This window comes from Mustela lutreola, chromosome 14, assembly GCF_030435805.1.
Source record: "Mustela lutreola isolate mMusLut2 chromosome 14, mMusLut2.pri, whole genome shotgun sequence".
Lineage (NCBI taxonomy): Eukaryota > Metazoa > Chordata > Mammalia > Carnivora > Mustelidae > Mustela > Mustela lutreola.
This window is the reverse complement of record NC_081303.1, coordinates 5,591,976-5,607,037: the sequence shown is the minus strand read 5'-3', so window position 1 is coordinate 5,607,037 and position 15,062 is coordinate 5,591,976. Positions and strand designations below refer to the sequence as shown.

At 47.3% G+C, this 15,062-nt stretch overlaps 2 protein-coding genes across 3 annotated transcripts in view; one reads left to right on the top strand and one right to left on the bottom strand.

Annotated features, from left to right (window-relative positions):
- Positions 1-15,062, bottom strand: part of GPA33 (glycoprotein A33) — a 45,295-nt gene that overhangs the window by 27,537 nt on the left and 2,696 nt on the right. For both annotated transcript variants that reach the window (XM_059146211.1, XM_059146210.1), the window contains exon 2: positions 4,799-4,953. In XM_059146211.1, coding sequence (XP_059002194.1) covers positions 4,799-4,953 — 155 coding nt within the window. The remainder of the gene's footprint in view (positions 1-4,798; positions 4,954-15,062) is intronic.
- Positions 2,159-15,062, top strand: part of STYXL2 (serine/threonine/tyrosine interacting like 2) — a 59,792-nt gene continuing 46,888 nt past the window's right edge. Inside the window, exon 1 of the mRNA XM_059146208.1 lies at positions 2,159-2,261. The gene's annotated coding sequence lies outside the window, so the exon portion shown is untranslated. The remainder of the gene's footprint in view (positions 2,262-15,062) is intronic.

The window sequence follows — 15,062 nt, the reverse complement described above, 5'->3', positions numbered from 1 at the left end:
GCCGAAATTGACAAGGCAGGAAATGACAGGTGTTGGAGATAGTGGAGAAGGGGAATCCTCTTACACTGCTGGTGGGAATGCAAGTTGGTGCAGCCACTTTGGAAAACAGTGTGGAGGGTCCCCAAGAAGTTAAAAATAGAGCTACCCTATAACCCAGTAGTTGTACTACTGGGTATTTACCCCAAAGATAAGGATGTAGTGAAAAGAAGGGCCATCTGTACCCCAATGTTCATAGCAGCAATGGCCACAACAGCCAAACTATGACGGAGCCGAGATGCCTTTCAACAGATGAATGGATAAAGAAGATGTGGTTCATATACACAATGGAATATTACTCAGCCATCAGAAAGGATGAACACCCACCATTTGCATCAACATGATTGGAACTGGAGGGATTATGCTGAGTAAAATCAGTCAAGCAGAGAAAGACAATTATCCTATGGTTTCACTCAGATGTGAAACATCAGGAATAGCACAGAGCACCACAGGGGAAGGGATGGAAAACTGAATGGGAAGAAATCAGAGAGGGAGACAAACCATGTGAGCCTCTGGACTGTGGGAAACAAACTGAGGGTTACAGAAGGGAGGGGGCAGGGGGAATGGGGTCACAGGGTGATGGGTGTTAAGCACTGGGTGTTATACACAATGAATAATGGAACACTACTCAAAAACTAATGATGTACTGTATGGTGACTAACATCACATCATAAAATAAATTAATAGATAAGATAGGATAGATGAGTAGATTGTCTGGCGCTTAACTGTCTAAGCCACCCAGGAGGTACCCCCATGTTTGCCTTTTAAAAGTAGACCTCACTGTGGAACTTACTGAACCACCATGAGAAAGATAACTGTTAGCTTGGGGGAGCAGGGGTAACATATACTTCCCCGATGACTGTGTGCAGGTGCAGGAACAAGATCTGGCATCTGTTTCGGGACCTGTTTTGTATGACCCCCCCCAACCCTGAACCCGTCCTTTCTTTTTTTCTGGATGTATGTTTAAAAAACAGGGGAAAAAAAAAACCTAAGTTTGTAGAATTACAAAATTCCTTCAACCATGGTACCTTAAGTAGGATGCCCTCAGTGTGTGGTGCTGCCTATTTAAAAACCATTCAACTGGAGCCCCAAGAGTGCCAGCATACTCCCCCTGCTTTCCAGGTGCCTCCTTCCCAAACCACCAGGACGGGAAGGGACTGGAGTGGGAACACTTGGGTGACTTAAGTTAGCTCACCAGGGCCTACTCAATGGAAGAGCTGGGTTTTTATTCTTTTTAAAATTTTTTAAATTTTTTAATTTTTTATAAGCATATAATATATTTTTATCCCAAGGGGTACAGGTCTGTGAATCGCCAGGTTCACACAATTCACAGCACTCACCTTAGCGCATACCCTCCCCAACTGGGTTTTTATTCTTGAAAAGACTCATGGAAGGGCATGTTTCTTATAGGTTCACATACTAATTTTTTGAAAGATTTATTTATTTGAGACAGAGAGAGAGATGGCACACCAGTGAGGGGGAGGGACAGAGGGAGAGAGAATCTCAAGCAGACTGCCCCCCAACGCCAACCCCACCCCCCACCCTGGGTGTGGAGCCCGACTAGTGGCTCCCTCAATCTCATGACCCTGAGATCATGACCTGAGCCAAAACCAAGAGTTGGACCCTCAGCAGACCAGGCACCCCTAGGTTCACATACTAATTTGTACAAAGACATCCTTGGTGCAGCTTATGTCAAGTAATCATGAAGATTGTTCTTGAGTATTTTGTGAAGGTTAGGAAGTTGAAACAGGCAAGTCAGGGGTGTGAAAGCTCTAATTTATCTACCTCATTTAATTTTCAGTTTTGTAGCCAAAGTCTCTATTTTCCTATTTTTCAACAGCTGTAGTGTTCTGACACTTAAACCTAAATTGCTGTGTGGTGGAAACAGGCGAGATATCCTTGTGATTTTTTTTTTTTAACTTTCCCTTTTTGTATATGTAATATTAAGCAAATGATGAAACATTGTTCTAATGGTTTAACAAAGGAAGGAGAACAAAAGAACCTAATTTCTGGGTGGAGAAGTCAGTCTCCTTCTGTGTGGAAAAGTAGACAAATACTGTTATCAAAAGTTTGTCTGTGTTATTGTACCTGACTTTAGGATCTGAAATTTTTTTGGACAGGTGGTGCCTTTCCTCCTGGAATTGTAAGTGGAGCACAATACTAGCTCTTGCTTACACTGTGAAGTGGATATTGTTACAGAGAACACACCAGAGCCTTTCTCACTGGTAAGCAAATAATGCCTCGTGAATATATGATCTATGGAGAAACTCTGGTAGTTTTACCTGCTGATGCCAGCTGTCCGTTGGAGAGTAAATTTTGAATGTGTTCTTCCTCCTCACACCCCAGAAAATAAATAAGATAAATGTAGAGCTCACTCCAACGTAAGCATAGATGTTCCATTTCTTATCATTAGAGAAATGCGAATGTGATTTTAAAAATGAGAGACTTTTTTCACTTACCAAAATGGCAAAGATCAAACAGTTTCAGAGTACTGAGTGTTGGACAAGTAGGTGCCCTCGTATTGTTGGTGAACGTGCAGATTGGCATGACCTCTCACGAGAGCAAGTTGATCTCGTTTATCAAAATTTTAAATTCACATACCCTGTGACTCAGAAGTTCTATGTTTAATAACTTACCCTACACGCATCTACTTCAAATACACGCTTATGCTATCTGTGTGTGCTATACATGCCCATAGACCCTCACATCGAGATCATTATTGCAGGATTATTCGTAGCAGCAAAATCCAGGGAACAAACCAAATGTCCATCATTGGTACATACAGGACATTCATAAAATGGAATGCTTCATGTAAGTGTTTAAAAAATGAGACAGGTTGGGGCGCCTGGGTGGCTCAGTGGGTTAAGCCGCTGCCTTCCGCTCAGGTCATGATCTCAGGGTCCTGGGATCGAGTCCCGCATCGGGCTCTCTGCTCAGCGGGGAGCCTGCTTCCTCCTCTCTCTCTCTGCCTGCCTCTCTGCCTACTTGTGATCTCTGTCAAATAAAATAAATAAAATCTTTAAAAAAAAAAAAAAAAAGAGACAGGTTGCTTCTAGGCCTTTTGGCTGAGATCAAGGGTAAAAAAATGAGAGATATATAAATGTACTGACATATGGAAAGAGCTTCATGACCTGTATTATGAGAAGAAAAGCCAAGTGCAGAACAGTATGTGTGTGGTCTATGTAAACATGCCTATTCATGTATGTGTAGGTACATACATATGTATGTTTATGTATGCATACAGCATGCATTGAAGGCCACCCCAGAGCTTGTAAAAGTGGTTCCCTTTGGTGAGGGGAAGAGGAGACTGGGAGTTCAGAGAATGGGGTAGACCTACTTTCACTGTGTGTAAGTGTTATTGCTTAATCGTTAGTCGGATGCGTGTGTTACTTAGACACACTCTTGCACACAAATGAGAATTCAGGCTCTGCTCAGGGGAGCTCGTAACACTTCCCTATGGAGGTAGTTTTGTAGTCTCTGTGAAATTATAAGAGCATTGACCCTTTCTGGGGTCAATTCTAGTGTTATACCTGTCCACACACAAAATGACATATGTAAATGGTTATTCCTGGTCATTGGAAGACTGGGAATACCAAGAGCCTGTCATTATGGGGGCTGGTTAAATATTAACAGTGTCTCCTCACCACGGACTCCTACAAAGCTCTGAAAGAAGGAGGGAGCTCTCTACTAACTGGTACAGAAAGCTCTTCAGCAGCTGTGTTAAGTGAAGAGGGCAAAACAGTGCCTAGAATATGCTATCTTTTGTGTAAAAAAGGGGGAAATAGAAACACACACACATACACACAAAACACATTAACATTTTCTTGAATTTGCGTAAAGAATCAATGAAAGGATACACAGGAAAATAAATTGGTTCTCTTAGCCAAGAGTTATATTCAAAATACGTAATAATTGCAGCAGATCTAACAACCAATCAGAATAGAGACTGGTCCCAAACAACCAGTACCGGTGAAAACCAGCCTTGCCTGCAGGTGGGTAGTGTATGGGGGGGATGGGGGAGTTGGTGGAAATGGGGAGGAGTAGAAGGATCAGAGTAAATAGAGGCAAAGATGGGAATGAAACTTCCCAATGTTTGCTTTTGATGATGTTTTCATTTTGGAACCATGAGACTGTATTACCCATTTCAAATTAAAAGAAAAAAAAAAGTCTTCTGTATTCCCCAAAAGGACCTAAACAGGAAATTTTTAAACACCCCAAAACGCTAGAAAATAAAATCTGGCCTCGAGGAGAGCTCTATGCTAATCAAAAGGAATGACTGTCTCAAATGATACAATTTAGGTAACTCGAGACTGATCGGCAGAAGGATATTTTAGGGAAGGTCACTTTTTCAAAATAAAGGTGGCATTTTAGGCCCCTTGCTGAGTCTAACACTCACTACTATCTGCTCACCCAGTCCAGCTTGGGTGCTAATGTTTATGTTTGTTTCTGTTTTTTAAAGATTTTGTTTATTTGTTTGACAGAGAGAGAGACAGCAAGAGAGGGAACAAGAGCAGGGGGAGTGGGAGAGGGAGAAGCAGGCTCCCCACTGAGTAGGGAGCCTAATGCCTGGGCTCAGTCCCAGGACCCTGAAACCATGACCTGAGCCAAAGCCAGATGCTTAACGACTGAGCCACCCAGGCGCCCCTGGCTGCTAATGTCTATTCTAGCATTTATTGAAAGACTTGTAGTGCTTGTCCTCTAAGAGGTCATGGTCAGGTAAGATTTATTTCCACGATACCCTCAACTTTTTAAGGATCCTTACCGAGTGAGTCCTTAGAAGTTTGTCCCATTGGATAAATCCATTTCGTTTGGAGACAGGAGTGCGGTAGGTGCATGGAAGGGTAACGCTCTTTCCCCGGGCAGCCCGAACAATCTCCTGGGGCGTTTCCACAGAGATGGCACGGACAGCCACCCAGACTGGAAAGAAAGTGGGGAGTGGGAAGAAGTAAATGGCATAGCATAGCCACTCCTTGCCCTTAGGACCTCTGAGGGAATGCCCAGTGACATTCTCCTCTAGCAGCCACAGCTAGACACACGGCAGCTGTGATCTTGGCCATGACACACCCGCTGTTCTCCAAGACCAAGGTGGAAACAGTTAAATGCATCGTGTGGTAGCTAAAGCCCAGCTTTGTACCTCAGCTTCACCTCTTCCCAGCTGTGTGAACTTCTCTTGTCCATAGAATAGGAACACAAATACTTCCCAGAGTTGCTGGGAGAACTTAATGAGATACTATGTGTAAATACTTCTTTTAGTCTCTGTCACATAGAAAGTTCTTGATAAATATTCCTCGCCATCTTTTTTTGTTGTGGTGATGATTTAGTCATTCACTTAACAAGTTTTTATGGAGCATTTAAATGTGGTAAGGAGTTTTAGAAATAAGCTTAAAGCAAGGTAAAGAGAGAGAGGGTATTCCCTGGTGAGCTCATTCTACATAAGTTTATCAGGAAAAGGTGAGAAAAACAGTATGGCCACACCAGTATCTCATGTCTATTCATCTTTCCACATGATGGTGACTCTCCTCCATCTGTGTTCCCTCCTCTTGAATCTGAGTAGGACTGGGACAGCAGTGTGAGTGACACCTTATGGCTTCTCATACTAACTTGTAAGAGGCCAGAAGCTTTGCTTGGTCCTCCGGAGATGCTCCCTCTGAGAACCCAGTAACTTTCTTTGATAAAGTGAGGCAGCCACATGGAAAGAAAGACTATGCGCGGGCATCTGGGACAGAGCTTCAGCTGAGGTCCCCTGGGAGAGCCCGCATCCACTCTCAGCATGCGGATGGGCTCCCTCAGTTTTCTGGGAAAGCAGGGGTGCACTATCTCTGCAGAGCCCGCCCAGAGTGAAGATTCGTGAGAAAATGTATATTGGCGTTGTTTTAAGACATTAAGGTTTGGAGTGATCTGGTTTGTAGCAACAGATGATTGAAGCAGAAAGCCACGTGGTTACCTCTCAGGAGAACTTTCGAGGCAGGAGTAGGTGTGGTCCAAGAGAAGGAACAGCAAGGAAGCCATGTGGTAGGAGGGGAGGGAGGAGGAGAGATGAGGCAGAGAGGTAGAGAAATCTCAGGTCACGTTGGGCCTTGTAGCCCGTATTTAGGACTTTATATTTTTCTTTGGAAGAGGCGGGAAGCCCTTGGAGGAATTTAAACTGAGGGGATATACTTGACATACATTTTTAAAGGCTCATCTGAAGTGAGGTGAAAGGAAGTGAGGAGACTGGGGAGCAGAGTGGGAGCAGGATGAGCTGCCACGAGGTTATTCCAGTTGTACAGGTGCGTGCTCTTGGTGGCGTGGGTACAGGTCAGGGTAGTGGCGGTGGAAGAGTGATCCAAATCGGAATGTATGTACAAAGTAGAGCCGACGAGATTTGACTGCAGATTAGACCTGACATTAGAGGAAAGAGGAGTCAAGGGTAGATACAGGATCTGACCGAAACAACTGGAAGGATGGAATTGTCATTTATGGAGATGATGAAGTCTGAGGGGGGCAGGTTTCAGAGGGAAGATCATGAGTTTGTGGGACATGTGAAGTTTGAGATGCTTATTAGACACCCAGTAGAGGTGTTGAGGAGACAATAGCTCCCTGGAGAGGTCATTGAAGGCCAGAGGATGGGAGCAAGACAGAGAAGTGCACAAAGACGGGGAAGACCTCTGGGAGGGAGCCATGGGGGCACTCCAGTGCTTGGTGGTGGAGAAACTGAGAAGAAACCAGCAAGGGAGAAGGAGAACTGGCCAGAGGGCTGGGAAGAGAGCCCAGAAAAAGTGGATGCCAGAGGCCAAGCAGGAAAAGTGTTTCATGAAAGCAAAGGGGGTCACCTACTCCAGTGCTGCCGACCTATTGGCTCAGGGAACTGGGAACTGAGAGATGACCACTGGATGTTGTAACATGGAGGGGGTGAGGGACCTTGGCACGAGCAGATTCCACAGAGTGGAGATGATGGAGCCTGGGAAGAGCAACTGGGATGAGGAGAAGAGGGCAGCCTTTGCCAAAGGGACACGGGGGTTGGAGGAGTTTTGTGGGGTCAAGGGAGATTTGTTCCTTTTAAATATATATATATATATATATATATATATATATATATTTTTTTTTTTTTTTTAAATGTTTTTGATACGGTGGCCCTTGTTTTTTTCTTCTGTGGGATCTTTGTCTCCCTACTCAGTGGGTGTGACAGAAGTACCAGATGGGACATCTAATCTATGGTTAGACAAGTAGGAAGTAGAGAAGTTCACTTCTAGAACCTTCCAACTACCTCCCTTTCCACTTCCTTGTGTGGGACTACATTGGGTATCTCCTTTGTAGTGGTTCAGAGCCCACCCTGCCCCGAACAGCTGCAGCTCTCTCATCCTGCCGCCACCTGAAAGGTGTGTGCCTCGTGTTCCAGAAGGATCCTTTCTCACCCTCATTCCCCTGCTCTTCTTCTCAAGGCTGAGCCCTTCTCCCATTGAAGAAGAGTCTCCATCTGATGCTCAGCTAATTCCCCACAAGGGGTTACAAACGAATAGTCCAGGGTTGTGTTAACCTCCCTAAGGACAGACGAACTGGGAGAGTGAGTGTTTTTCACCTCCAGGAAGAAATCAGGATCTGCGGGCACCACAGCACTTCGCTGAGGAAGAAGTTTAGTGCACAGTCACTGTCCCAGAGGAGATGCCCAGACTCTCGCAAGCAGTCTCAGTGCATATTACTCACTGTACCTGCCTCCTAGGACTTCAGTCTCATGCAACTTTATCACACGACATACCAGAGTGGCCAAGACCACAAAGGCAGGGGCCAAGCTGCCTGGGCTGGCAGCCTCATTCTTACTTTTTCTAACTGTGTGACCTTGGCCACCTTAATTAACTTTTCTGTGCCTTGGTTTTCTCAGCTTGAAAATGAGGATACAACCAAACAATATTGTTGTGAGGATTGGATGACTTCGCATTTTAGCGAGGACAACCTCTAGCCCGACCCGCAAGCAAGACCCGCACCCGCGCTCTCTGTTGTCTCATTTTTCTCCTCTGCGACTCTGTTTTCTTCACCTCCATGTCCCCAGGACTCAACAAAGGGCCTAACATTGGAGATGCTCAAGGGAGGGCTCTTGGACAGCAAATACATGAGTGACAGAATTTAAGCTTAAAAGATGGGAAGGACTCACCACCAGAGAAACTTGTTGAAGAACTATCTTACAGATTGCTAGAAAATGCCCACCCCCCCAAAATCAAATAAAGGGTCAGAAGAGCCCCCGGAGAGGGGGCAAGATGCCCCCCCAAGGAAATAAGAGAAGTCATTTAATTTCCCTAAAAGGGTGTGTGATGTGGGGGACCCAGCCTGAAGCCTTGATTACTGCTTGTAAATAATGAAGGTTTAAGAAGATAATAAACCATCTCTAGAGACCTAACCAGAAAGTAATACATCCAAGGAGGATAATGAAGTGCTTGATGGCGTTGTTGCTTGAGGCCTACATAGCACATTATGGGAACCCTGGGGAGACTGGCAGTAATGCGGGCACTTAGGCAATTCCATTTGCTCAGAGAAACCACATTCTCGGGGAGGAAGTGCGGAGGCGAGAGGGGTCCCTGCCTGCTGGGCTCTGGCTGAGAAAGTCTTGGGCCCCTGGCTGGGGGGGGGGCAGTTCACACAGACTGACTGTGGAGGCCTGGGTGGTTAGGACTCAGTTCTACGGGGATGTTTATTCCAATATGTAAATTCCAATCAATTCAGTGAATTGTTCCTAAGGTCCTAGTGCTGGGCCCCTCCTAGCAAGGCACCGGGAAAGTGATCAGAGACATGCTCATGAGCCTCCCTTCCAGAAACCACGGGGACCAGCCTGGCCCAGCTTCAAGGTTTGGAAGCTTTTCAGAGCTGCTTCCAGTGGAACTTTGCCACCACCAACGGTCCCGTTGCCGTGGGTTGGTGCAAGCAGGCCTCCTCCTCTCAGCAGACAGTATGCTCCTTCTAGCAGGGTCTGGGTCCCGCGTTTTTCTTGTGTCCTCTCTTTGCCAGTTCTCACCTCAAGGTTTCCAGAGGGCTCTAATACGACCTTGTGGATTCAGTGGCCTGGGGCACACTCCCCACTCGGTTGGAGGTCACCGTTGGTCCGCAGCCTAATGGAGCCTACCTAATTCAGTGTTAAGTGCAAGGGTTAAGGAAGTAACAGGTAGGAGGAGGAAGAGAGGGGAGGGGCTGTGTCACCACCCAGGGGAAGGATTGTAAGAGAAAGATTTATCAAGGAGGTGGGACTTGATAATCGCACCCAAGGGAGTCAATTCACAACATTGAACTTGTATGTGTAAGAAAATAAAGCAGGATGCAAAACTGTTAGTTACACTACAGTATCCCACTTCCACCTAATCACAAATAGTGAATTCTAGAAGCAAATATACCAAATATATCAAAATATACCGAATATAGAAGCAAAAATACCAAAATATACCAAAATACAATATTAATAACAGTGACCTCTGGATTCTGGGAGCATGGATAAATTCTTTTTATCTTCTGGGAGCATGGATTTCTTGTTTGTATATTTTTTATTTCTCAAATGTTCTAGAGTAAACATGCATTGCTCTTATAACCACAAAGCCATGTTACAGACTGATAAATGAAGCGGTAATTGAGGAAGTAGAGACAGGGAGTGCTCACCTCACACAGGGAAAGGAAAAAGTGGAAATGAGAAGAGGGGGCCTTGAAAAAGTTTCTTTACTCTCCTCTGGGTTGGAGGATGCGGGGACTTAGGCAGGCTTGTAGATTATAGGGAAAGAGCTCCTAGGAAAGAAGACACTGAAAAGAGAAGAGAAGCCAGAAGGAGCAAGACTCAGGCCTGGGTGAGAAAGGGAGTGTGGGGGGAGGGCTCAGGTCAGCGGAAGACCAGGTATGCTCGCAGCATGTGTGACCTGTTTCCACGTGCGCAGAGAGAGAAGTTCCTGAGTGGCAGCATCTGTCTGTCACGGCGTGCTGTCCATGCCAGGTGTTTATGGCATCCCAGAGTCCCCAAGGCAGAAAAGGAGGAAGCAGCCCAGAGGTCCCTGGGTGGCAGAGGGGAGAAAAGCACCTCAGGAAGGAGGCCAGTTTCAAGGGTGACAGTGGGTGCTCCGGTCAGAGAGGGCTGCTCCAGGGACAGGGTGATCTGGGAGCAGGGACAAGCTCAAAGGGAGGAGACAGGCATAAAACCCGAGCATTGCCAACACGGAGTCGTTTGAGGGGTCACTCTCTTTACTAACCTTCAAGTCAAATATCTTCCACCAACCGTCTCAGTACTCAAACCCCCACAGGACTGGTACTAAAATGCAAGTGCTATCTGGGTGGGAGTGACTCTCTTTCCTGAGCAGGACAAACCTGTTTCCCCTAATTAGTCCCTCTTATCCATCAAACCCTAGAAAGGGACTCAGAATGGGTAATTTTTTTTTTAATTTTTTTTTAAAGATTTTATTTATTTATTTGAGAGAGACAGTGAGAGAGAGCATGAGCGAGGAGAAGGTCAGAGAGAGAAGCAGACTCCCCATAGAGCTGGGAGCCTGATGCGGGACTCGATCCCAGGACTCCGGGATCATGACCTGAGCCGAAGGCAGTCGTCCAACCAACTGAGCCACCCAGGCATCCCCAGAATGGGTAATTTTTGATAGAAGCATAGGAGATTAGGAAGTCGCGCCTTGGAGAGAAGCTGAAATTGCCTGGAGAAAGAGGGAAAGGCAGAAAGGCAGGCTAGGAGACACTAGAAGCAAACCAGCTTGCTGCCTCGTGAGGTTCAAAAGGGTAGGTTCTCATTCATTCACACCCAGAAAGCAAATGGCTGCTGGGCGCCCACGTGGCAGGCACTGCGCTAGACTCTGAGGGCAAAATGACAAGCGGAGACAGACACAGTCCCTGCTCTCATAGCATTCAGTCTTCCGGCTGAGTCCCACTGGGATGAAGAATCCCAGAGAAAAATGTAAAACCACCATGGAAACAAGAGTTACGCATTTGATGACGGGATATAACCAAAGATTTGAGGATGGGAAGCGCTTGTCCTAAGGCAAGGATAGGTGACCTGACAGTGGGGGATGGGCAGAAGTGACCCATGTGAAAAGAGAAGAGGTGGGTGGAGAGAGAAGAGCACTCTGCACAGGTCAGGTCGTGGAGATGGTGGGGAACATTCCAGAAAGTAAAAGAAGCCAGTCTGTAGTGATAGCACCAAGGGGGTGGTTTGGGGGTGTGTATGTCCCTGTATGCTATCCTTTAGCGCCCCCACTAAGACTCCAAATAAACATAGGTGCAAAGCACAGAGAGTGCGCCCATTTCCTCACGGCGGTTCAGGACAGTTCCGCTACCTGCCCTGTCTCAGTGCGGCTGCCGCCTCCCCGCCAAGGCTGTCCTGCAGTGCAGTTCTGGAATTACCCCGCTGCCTGTGTGGCCGGAAGTGTGGGATGGGCCCAAGTCTAACTGGCCATGAGGACAATTTGGGGTGTGTGTGTGTGTCTTCCTGCCATCTGCATTGATGGTTTCTTTGAAACAGTTCTAGACATGGCGGTTTTTTCTTGCATCAGATGAGTGAAGACTCAAAGGGGGAGGGTGGCGTGTAAAAAAAAAAAAAAAAAAAAAGGTACATATTAGTTTGAAAGGCAGTTTTTCTTTGTATAAGTATGTCGGGAGAAAACTGGAGAACCCACCGATAGGAAAAAGCAAATTCACTTCCGGCCCCTGATGTTGGGGGTCGAGGGCAGGTGGGCTCTGGCCTGAGGGAAGGGGGTGGTGGTGCTAGCAGCTAGGCCTAGTGCCGCACAGGTCCCCCTCTCCGGCCCTTCCCACTCCTCAGGCGCCCCCCTGTCCTCGGGCCCATCGTCATCTGGCCCCCAGCAAGGCCGCAGCGTCCCTGCGGGCCGGGCCTCACTCTGCCTGCCTTGCGCTCCACGGCGGCCCTCTGGGGAAAGGAAGGATCATCTGGAAATGGGCGCGAGGAGGCGACGAGGAAGGTGGCTGAGAGGTGGACTGCTGGCTGGGAAGAAGCCTTGTTTGTGCAGTTGTCCGCCTCGAAGGGTAATTTCGGTTTCATGGGTGGAGAAGAGCAGCTAAGCAGGCAGAAGCGCCTGTGTCACCAGGGACGGAGATGTCGTTTTGTTTCGCGGGCGGTGTCGAAGCTCACGGGACAGCCCGGGCACCTGAGGCTGCTTAGTAAGGAGGACACCCGAGTCAGACAACAGGGAGTCTCAGGGCTGAGGAGAGAGCGCGGGGAGAGTCGGAGAGGAATGAGGACCGGGAAGTTATAACCTGGCTGCGGAAATCAAAGACATGTTGTGGGCCTTTGTTCTGTCACTGCCATACTTGAAAGAGAGAGAGAGAAAAGAAGAAAAGGAAACTATGCAGCAGTAGTTCTTGTCCCCAGGTTGTTTAGGAAAACTAGGCCCCAGGGCAGGTGAAAGGTTAAATGGCGACAAAGCAGATGCCAGAGAAGTGGTTGAGACTCTCAATTCCTATTAGGAAGAAATCCGCGGGCTGCAGGTGACCTGGGGCGTTAGTGGAGGGAAGGGACTGTGGCCTTGGAAGATCAGACTGGAGAAGAGGAAGGCGTGGATACTACAGATAGAGGTGCTGACAATATTTTTCCAAACCAAGGAGTAAATATGTGATCTGACCGGAATTTTTATACTGTCCAAGGTATGGGGGATCAGTCAGGGTGCTGGAATACTGGGGCTTGGGGAACACTTCAGTGGTTTATAGAACTTTAGTATAATTGAGGAGAACCTGTCCTTATGATTTGAGTCTTCGTTCGAGTGCTAGTGGCAAATCACCGAAGAGCGTTAAGCAGGGGGGTGACGTGGCCACAGTTTTATTTTAAAGATCGTCTGGCTCCAGTGTGGAGAACAGATAGAAGGGGCAGAGCACAAGGCCAGTTAGAGGCTATGGAAACAGCTCAGGAGAAGCGGACACGTCAGCTCGGCCTCAGAGAAAGAGGAAAGTGAACAGATTTAAAAGACATAAGAGATAAAACTGTCAGGACCCAGTGACGTATGTGTAGCTGAGGGAGAAGTATCAGGTGACATGGGGATCCTAAAATATGGCCCCTGAATACTTTGAAACTCCTCTCATCAAGAAGTGAAGTTCATGTCCCTTTCCTTGAGTCTGGGTTCTGTGACTTCCTGACCAGTAGACATGGTAGAAGTGATACTGGGTCAGTATCTGGGCCTAGACTTTACGGAACTGGCAGCTTCGAGTTTCTGTCTTTAGATGTTTGCTCTTAGAAACCAGCTGCCGTGCCGTGAAGATGCCCAAACTTCCCCATGGAGAGGCCCACAAAGAGAGGAGCCGGTTGGAAGTGGGGCTTCCAACCCCAGGCAAGTCACCCCAGACAATGCTGCCCGGAGCAAGGACACACTGTCCCTCCCAAGCCCCATACAGATTGCAGATTTGTGAGAGAAATAAATTGCTTTCTCATTTTCAGTTTCAGGGTAGTTTCTTACATAGCAGTAGAAACACTATAACAGGGGTGCCTGGGTGGCTCAGTGGGTTAAAGCCTCTGCCTTTGGCTCAGGTCATGATCCCAGGGTCCTGGGATCCTGCATCAGGCTCTCTGCTCAGCAAGGAGCCTGCTTCCCTTCCTCTCTCTCTGCCTACCTTTCTGCCTGCTTGAGATCTCTATCTGTCAAATAAATAAATTTTTTAAAATCTTAAAAAAAAAAAAAAAAGAAAGAAAGAAACACTGTAACAGATGACCGCTAGGTTTCTGGCTTTCATTTGGGGATGGATGGGAGTTGATTATGATGCAGAGACCACTGGAAAAGCCCAGGTAGGGGGAAAAGATTATGAGTTTGCTTTTCAGCTTGTGAGTTTGCAGTGCTTCTGAGACATTGAAGTTAAGAGGTCATGGGAAGCCTGGATGGTTCAGTGGGTTAAGCATCTGCCTTTGACTCAGGTCATGGTCCCAGGGTCCTGGGATTGAGTCCCATGTCAGACTCTTTGCTCACAGCAGTCTGCTTCTGCCTGTCTCTATCTGTCTCTCTCTCTGACAGATAAATAAAAATTTTTTAAAAGAAGAAAAAGCTGAGAGGTCCTGTGGGCTGGACTGTTGGATTTGTGGGTGCGTAGCTCAGGAGGAAGGTTGGGTTTGAAGACAGAAATTGTGAGTCAGTTGGAAATGGGTATCACCTAAAGATGTGATTGTGGATGTGGATCCAGAGTGAAAACAGAAATGAGTCTTGGTGTGAGGACCTCTGACACTTCCTAGTGGGCAGAGGAGGAGGAGAACCTGGAGAAGGTGTGTCCAAGGAGCCAGACAGAAGAGTTTCAGGAAGGAGAGAGGGAGGGAGGTGGGGACTGGCAGGATCAAGTGCAGCCAGGAGCACAAGCACAGGCTGAGCAAGGCACCCTCTCCCGCAGGCCTCCCAGGGACCAACATCACAGTAAGCAGGTTGGCTGGGTTCCTGGAAGCCTGGGGATGGCACTTGGGGACAAAGGCAAGGTGAAGCTCTCACCTGTGCCCACAAACCAGTTCCTCCCTGGAGCCTTGTTTCTTGAACAGCAGTCCCTAAATCAGCATCAGCCTCACTTGGGAGCTTGTCAGACATGCAGACTCTCAGGCCCTGTCCTCCTGAATCAGTCTGCATTGTAATAAGATCCCCAGGTGACTTCTGTACACACGGAAGTGTGAGAATGCTCGCACTTGGGTCCCTGAGTTGAGTCACCAAATCGGGCGCTGGACAGTAACTCAGGGAAGCCGCCAGATGGCGCAAAACTGAATCGGGTCACGCTCAGAGGATCCACCGCAGAGGTGGTGGTTGATTTCACCTACTTTCCTTCAAGTTTTAGTGTCTAACTTCAGACGTAGCCCGCCGGTCAGAATCACCTGCGGAACACCTCAGTTCGGGATCTTGGACACCTAGACCCCAGAAAAGCCTCCCCCCAACCCATGGATCAAGCATCCATGGGTTTATGGAATGTCTTCAGATAGGAGAGAAAAAAAATGTATTTTCTCATCTAGTATATTTTGGGATGTTGGATTCCTTTATTTCTCTGTGTAGAGCAGTGCCTTCCTCAGTTCTTCTAATTTAACCTTCAGAAAGGTTTCCTCTAGTCCCATGAGG